The 7,967-nt window shown below is 37.1% G+C and overlaps 1 protein-coding gene across 1 annotated transcript; it reads left to right on the top strand.

The window, feature by feature from the left end:
• The first annotated feature begins 5,795 nt into the window (after nucleotides 1-5,795).
• On the top strand, nucleotides 5,796-7,485 carry LOC124895687 (F-box/LRR-repeat protein 25-like). The gene is made up of 4 exons (XM_047406118.1): nucleotides 5,796-6,244; nucleotides 6,317-6,824; nucleotides 7,173-7,352; nucleotides 7,474-7,485. Exons 1-4 carry the CDS (start codon nucleotides 5,796-5,798, stop codon nucleotides 7,483-7,485), a joined length of 1,149 nt encoding a protein of 382 aa, XP_047262074.1.
• Nucleotides 7,486-7,967: the final 482 nt, after the last annotated feature.

Raw genomic sequence — 7,967 nt, 5'->3', positions numbered from 1 at the left:
GAGGAATTTCCTTGAAATTTGATCTTCAAGCTTTATTGTGCAACCCTGGTTGTTTTTATCCTATGGTGCTCTTGGATGATGAGCTTTGAGATGTTAATAGGGTTGTAATGTGTTTAGAAGCTATATATTTCATAGGGTTAAGTTTAGGGATATGTAAGGAGTGTTAAAAGACTTAATTACCCTCAAAATAACTCAAAACGGAGTGTTTTTGGCATTGGAATTGACTTAGGCGGAGCCTAACCAATCGCCTAAGTTTGGTTGGGCGGCGCCTAACCAATCGCCTATCCTTACTATCTCTCACAAAAATGGGCATAACTTTTTGCTCGGGCATTGGATTAAGGCGAAATTGGTATTGTTCGAAAGCTAATTCAATTATCTACAATTTAGTGGGTAGAAATATGCAGAAGTACCACATTAACATCAAGTTATACTCGTTTAAATATGACCCTTACAAAATCAAACACTAAAACTTGATGGATTCAAAAACTCTTAGCTTGTTTTACCTTAAGTGACTCATATGAACATGATTAACACATCATAAGCTATATTATAGCTAGGATACTCGTTGTAAGTCATGAACTAACATACTACTCACAGGATAGGAGGTTTCTTACGTAGGAAACATAGTTCGTCTCCTAGCTTAGAAACATACGGGGTATTACAAGAACCCTTCAAAGAAACCACTAGGATGAACGAAACCCTTATTAAGAAGATCCTTTAATTTATCCTTTAGTTCCTTTAGTTTAGCCGGGGCCATCGTATAAGTATGAATGGAAATGGGATGGGTATCCGATAAAAGATTAATATCGAAATCTATTTCCTTATTGGCGGGAATTCCAGAAAGATCGTTGGGAAAAACCTGAGGAAATTCATTAATCATAGGGACATATTGCAAAGAGAGACCCTCAGAGTTAGAATCCTTGACCCAAACTAGATGATACAAACACCTTTTGGATATCATTTTCTGAGCTCTAAAATAAGAAATAAACCTCCCTTTGGGCACTAAGGAACTCCCATCCCATTCAATTACCAATTTATTAGGAAAATGGAAAATGGCCTTTTGGGTCCCAAAATCCAGAGCACCATAGAATGAATGAAGCTAATCCATCCCTAAGATTACATCAAAATCTACCATATCAAGTTCTATCAAATCCACCAGTGTCTCCCTATGAGAGATGGACACCACACAACCCCTATAGATTTTTCTAGCAACAATCGGCTCACCCGCTAGGGTAGAAATAGAAAAGGGTTTAGGAATATTTTTTAGGCCAAAACCAAGGTGCACAACCACATAAGAGGTCACATAAGATAAGGTAGAGCTCGGATCAAGCAAATAGTAAATATCACGAGAAAAGAGTTGTAATATACCAGTGATAACATTTGGGGATACCTCAAATTATCGATGAGTAGCAAATGCATAGAGAAGATTTTGGCCACTACCGATACCTGAAATAGTGCCCTTAGGTGCAGGAGCCAAAGAAGTGCCGATCGAAACCTTATTAGCTCCAGCGAAAACTTTAGCTATTGGGAAATTTCACTACAAATGACCCAGCTAACCAAAATTAAGACATAAGTTCCTCCCATTCTTACAATAACCATAGTGAAGTTTTCTATAAAATAGGTAGAGAGTATAAAAGGGATAACTGAGCTCCACTAACCTGAGACTGGGCACCCTGTGCCTTTGAACCACTACTAGACTGAAAATGATGACCACTTGAAGGCTTAGGATAAAGAGCACTAGTTATCAAATAAGAATTTCCCCAATTCTTCTTCTCAGTTCACTGTCTATAATCTCTCCCACTGTTCTGATTACCTGTGCCCTGCTTTGAATATCTAAACTTCTTGTTCTGCCCCTGTCCTATCTCTACCTGCTTATTTTTCTCATCCCCTACCACTATATGTAAACCACCATCCTAGATATGTTTATATAATTATTTAGCATAACAGCCTTACACAATAAAACCAAATTGTGAGACAGGCCAGATGCAAACTTTCTCATTCTAGACCTCATATTACATACCAACTCCAGAGCATAAAGAGACAGTTGCTGAAACTTCAGGGCATACTCCTTAACACTCATCTAACCCTGCTTCAAGTTCATAAACTCTTCGGCCTTAGCTTTCCTCAAATCCTGCAAAAAGAAGTGATCAATAAAAGCACCTTAAAACTTATCCCACACTGCTGGTTCAACATCATCACTCCTCATCGCTTCCTACTCCTATACCTTTGGTAAGCCACATCTTTCAACTGATAGGCAGCAAACTTCACACCCTCATAATTAGTAGCTTGCATAACCCTGGAAATCTTTTCTATCTCATTAATAAATCCTTGAGGATCCTCCTCAACGTTAGAGCCTGTAAAGGTTGGGGGATTTTACCTCATAAACTGTCCAACCTAAATTACCTCTGATGACCTAACAACAGAACTAATATGACCAGACCGATGAGACAGTGATGCCATAAGTTGAGCGAGCATATGAATAGACTGACGGAACTCTGCATTAGAGATACCTCCCTGAGGTAATTGAGCATAAGTGTCACCAGTCCCAAAAACCTGAGGAGGAGTACTAGTGATCAATAAAACCCCACGTGGAGAAGTACAGTCAGGAGCAGGGACCCTACACTAGGTCTACACTCTATAAACAAGGTCAGTTCCCTCAATATTTTCCTCAAATGGGCAGACATTCCAGCAGAGTTTCTACGGTTGTCAGATCTTCAAAGAGGCATAATCTGATATGCGAGCAAGCTAGGAATTAGAGAAGTTTCATGATAACTAGAATCTATAGCATGAAATAGAACACAAGAAAAGAAAACATTCCTAAATGCCACATAGCCTCCCCTTTATAAGTATGGTGCTCTACACACCCCTTAAAGAGACTCTACTCGACATGACTTTGTAGATATCCAACGACCCTGAATCGTGCTCTGACACCAAGCTTGTCATGAAATGAACTAGGGCCTAGTTGTGATAGGTATCTCAAACCCATCATAGGCCATATATTACCCCCTTGTCCTAACCTCTAGAGCACAATAACTAGATACAGTGGAAGCTAATCAAAATAGTTATAAAGATAGATGGAACAAAGGAAAGCTCAGAGTCCAAACAAAATAACCAATCATCCAAAACTGTCCACAAAAGCCTCTAGACCAGAAATACCAACTAAGTCGGGACATGCCCCTGACTATGAAAAAATCCTAAAATAAATACTAAGGTGATTTTAAAATCAGTGAAATAATCGAGCCTTCCAGAAGAGGGAGGCTCACCACTTCACAACAAATAAACTGATGTACCAAACCACCTAACGTTGTATAGGGGTAACAAAAAAGTCCTCGGACCCTACATCATGAAATGATACAGCATTCAGGGATAGTTAGTAGGGCAAGCACTGACATGTAACTCAGGAAAAAGGGATAAAATAATGTCATTGCCAAAATGAGTAAAAATCACATGCACAACATTTATACATACACATGTAGGATGTTGAGATAGGTACAATGATCATGGACATCAGAGTTTAAACTATTAGCCTGAACTGTATAGCTCGCTCCGTCCTAAAGGCACCCACAAGCTATATGGGTCTAGCACTTCCTGTTGGAAGGACCTCAGTGCGTGTTAGCCGTATGAACCGAGGAAAATCTAAAGACACCAAGGAAATAGACATCCAAAATATAATGTATATCTATACACATGGTTATATAGACCCCTCACACCGGCAAATGTGGTTTCCAGTGTTGGTCCTTCTGGGTCTACGCCTTTACAGTGAGCTACATAATTTCCTTTAAGCCCAAATTAAAACATTATGTATATAAACCCAATCAATAAACAAGGAGTCTTTATTAAGGCATTTTCCAACATAGTATCATCATTCCAATATGCTTGTAAGCTAATTAAATTATGCTAAATCTGTCCGTTTAACCATTAGACTTCCAAGTTTCATTTAAATTCAAAATCATAGCCACCAAAGGCATTTCAAAACCATTTTCATCCATTTATCTTTTAACGTAATGCAATGTTTTCAAAGGGCAAGTTAAACCGTGTGACTATTTATATTTAAAACCCAAGATAGTAAGGTGGCCTGAGGTTAGTGCCATTATCAAGCCAAAATTTCATCAAATTGGGTAAATTCACATTTCCCATTCCAATCCTCATAACAGTGCACCCATTCAGTTCCAAAACCATCAGTTAAAGCATGAATTACACATTTAAAATATGGGAAAAATAATTCAAGTAAAAAACAATCAAAAGACCCCAACCCAATTAAAAAACAATCAAAAGACACCAACCCAATTCAAACCCATCAATTCAAATCACATGAAGAATGATTAAATAAATGCCACAATGTGAAACTCAAGTTAGGAAAAGAGAAACATGCCTGGAATATACAAGAAATTGAAGAGAATTCGAAGTTTGGAGCTTGAATGGTGAATTACTTGTAAAACCCTTGAGCTTTTTAGTTTGGGAGTTAAAAAAGAGAATAGTAGTGTTTGATCTTTTAAAGCTGAAGGAAAAAGGTCAATTGGATATTTAAAAGTCCTTTCAGGGGTAAAAAATACCAAAAACCCCTCACCCCTAGTGAAAAAATAAAAAACTAAACAAAAAATACATAGTGGCGTGGCATGCTGCTATTGCAGAGCTTAGCCTCTATGTCATGCCCTTATCGCGGATGCTAAGTGACGTGGCACACCACTATCGAGGAGGCTCACTACCTCAAGGTTCTAAAATAGCCCTGAACCTCTTCCAAAAATTTTAATTTTTTTTCGAATTACCCTTTTAACATCCCTAATCATAATTCAAGTTCAAAATTATCATTACGCACGCGGGAGGATCAAAATAAATTCGTTAAAATTTTGTGGTCTCCTACACCTAACTTGACTTAGATTTGGATGCTAGACCTCAACTCAAGACCCAGAACTTAACCAACCCTGAATTCGTTCTCAGAACAACTGACACCAACTTGAGATCCAATATTGAGATGGGAATCAGGGTCTGATTTCAACACGACTCTCAACCTTCAACTTTGGCTCTGACTCTGAAACCTATTCGAGACTAGTCTCCCTACCCCACCCTAATTCAAGTATCGCTTCAAGAGTTAGGGATAAGTCCCAGGTCCACAATCGGGAGTCAGGGTTGGGTCCCAAATCAAATGTCAAGGTCGGGTCTAGAATAGGGTGTTCGGGTTAGGTCCAGGGTCGGGACTCATGGTTGAGTGTCGAAGTGGGTTTTGGGGGTCACGTCTTGGATCGAGAAATGAGGTCGAAGTTGGGTCACGGTTCGGGTGTTGGGGTCGGGTCGGATTGATCTTAGTGATTGGTTCTTAGGTCAGAAACTATCTTCCTAAATAGTATTATCTACTCTAGCCAGATACTATAGGATAGTTTCAGAAAAATATTTTTCATTCACCAATCAAAGATTAGAAAATATTTTTTGACAAATAATTTTCACTCACCAACCAAACACGAGAAAATAAGTTAGAAACCAACTTATTTTCCATGAAAACATTTTCATTCATGCCAAAAAAATCCTAAATCATAATTTTAGTTATTTCTTAAATACTGAAAGAAAAAACTAGTTCTTAAATACCATAGTTTATTTTCACAAGAGAAAAGTTCCTCATTCAATGCAACAATATACTATTAACTATAGTAAACTAATCATGATGATGCCTTTTTTGCCAAAAGTTTCGAGAGTTACCTTGCCTAGTTATTCAATAGTATTTTTTCAGTATTTATTCTCAGTATTGATATCCTATAATATTTCGCCTTCTTAAGCTTGTAAGGAAAAAAAGCGTGACAACCATGAGCAAGCAAGACCAATCCCCTGACAGTTGTGGTGATGATGAAAATTCTAAAAGCCTGCTTAAACAAAACGCACCTCAGAAAAAAGTGAAGATTGAGACAGAATGTGATGAAATTGATTGCATTGATTGGATAAGTCAGTTACCTGATGAACTTGTTATCAAAATTCTTTCTCTACTGTCCGTAACAGATGCCTTTAGGACATGTAGTCTCTCTAAACGTTGGCAATACCTCTGTAATTTTATTGACAACTTTATTTATGACAACGAGGAGTGCAGTTGTTCAGACAGCACGACAGTGCACAAATTCATTTCCTTAACGGACAATGTATTACCTCGCCTTAGCTGCTCTAGCGTTAAAAAGTTCAGACTAAAATTTGCCTTCGACCATGATGATGGTGTGTCTTATAATCCCAAAATTGATAAGTGGCTTGAATTTGCTGTGCATAAGTAAGTGGAGGATCTCTACCTGTATATATGGTATACTGGTGATGCGATACAATTACATGCCAAACCGTATAGCTTGCCACAAGATCTATGCAGCAGCTCATCAATTGTAAAACTTGAATGCGAGAATTGCAGAATATCAGAAGACTGTGTTCTAAATTGGATATCCCTGAAAAGTTTAACACTGGGATATTTGTTCATACGGGAGGAACACATTGAGCAAATAATGTCAAATTGTCCTCAATTAGAATCTTTGAAGCTAAATGGCTTTTATGGTTTCAAACGTTTGCACATGACTTCTCCTAAATGTATGAGACTGGATCACTATCATCCTGACGGACACTGGGGTTCATTCGAATATGATTGTTCCTTTGAAATTATTGCTCCATATGTTCAACATTTAAGGGTTTCTGGGAATTTTGAAGATGCAAAAATTAGGCTCGGGAACTTTTCAACTTTCGTACACGCCAGTCTTACTTTTAGTCGCTATGAATATGATGCAATTGATGAAAACATAGTGAAAGATCTTTTGGTAACCGTACGTTGTGCTAATGAGCTAATGCTCTCATCTTGGTTTATCAAGGTTGGTGATCAGTCCCAAATACCTTTATTCTTGTTATGCTATTTGTAAATATAACTCATGTTTTCTGTCTCCTATATTAAGATAATCATCACTGTAATTTTATATGTAAGATTTCCTGTATTTACTTTACAAAGTATGTTTGTTTTCTAATATTTTCTTCATGAATGTCTTTACTAAGTACGATTGTTTTCTCATACAACTTATGAAGCTATCGAAATTCACAGGTTCATCAAAGTTTGAAGGGAGAGAACAATTTTAATTTTCTTTCTCGGGGGGTGGAAGTTTAAACCATAAGTTTGGGATGTTAATTTTTAAGCCTTGTAATTTCTATTCTGCTCTTCTGTTTAGGAGATTTCCGATTTGATGTTTGAAGAGGAAGATGTCTTCTTTGAGTTCTTACCGTTGCTGGAGTGTAGACGGTTGACAATAAGTTCTTATATTACACAATATTCCTTATCCGGATTAGACAACCTCTTAAGGTCAACTCCATATCCGGAAAATTTGATGATATTTCCTGATTATGTCCCGGTATATTTTCTGTTGATTTCTTCAATTCGAGATACGTCTTTTTCACTCTTAGCTTTATTTTCAGTGTTTATAGAAATTATTATGTTTCATGATATGGGCTCCATCCTTAATGTAATTGCAGAAAATTTCATAACCACCAAAATTATCACATTTTGTGGAGTAATATATTCTTAGAATTCAAGCTTTGTATGCAGACATCTTTATGTTCTCTTCTAAAAATAGAGTAAATTACGTTAAAAATCACCCAAGTATATGTTTATATCACAAGAGTCACTTTTTCTTTCTTTAATTATATTAAAGTTGCTTAACTGTATTCATATCAACTTAAAATCACATATTTTCCATTACATAAAAATCACTTAATTATATCCATATCTACTTAAAAATCACTTTGGCCCGAAAATGCAAAAATTCAGTGAAAACTTATTAGAATTGTTCTTCATAGAGCTAGTGAAATGCCTCACGGGAAGAGGAGGATTAATATAGCTTGTGTGCAGGAAACCATATAGGTAGGCTAAGTTGCTTGGACTTGGGTGCAAGTGTTTGATACTAGTCTAAAGCTATAGGTCGGATCTTACATGATCTCAATTTTAAGATTCAGGGATATGGATTCAG

The sequence above is a fragment of the Capsicum annuum genome, unplaced genomic scaffold (genome assembly GCF_002878395.1).
Source record: "Capsicum annuum cultivar UCD-10X-F1 unplaced genomic scaffold, UCD10Xv1.1 ctg83390, whole genome shotgun sequence".
Classification (NCBI taxonomy): domain Eukaryota; kingdom Viridiplantae; phylum Streptophyta; class Magnoliopsida; order Solanales; family Solanaceae; genus Capsicum; species Capsicum annuum.
Note: the sequence above shows the minus strand (reverse complement) of the source record. Positions and strands in the feature narration are given on the sequence as shown.

Bases quoted from the DNA above. Each gene is read 5' to 3' on its own strand.
- LOC124895687 (XM_047406118.1), top strand. From the start codon at position 5,796: ATGAGCAAGCAAGACCAATCCCCTGACAGTTGTGGTGATGATGAAAAT. The intron at 6,245-6,316 runs GTAAGTGGAGGA...CAAACCGTATAG, and splicing joins CTTGAATTTGCTGTGCATAA to CTTGCCACAAGATCTATGCA. The intron at 6,825-7,172 runs GTTGGTGATCAG...TCTTCTGTTTAG, and splicing joins TCTCATCTTGGTTTATCAAG to GAGATTTCCGATTTGATGTT.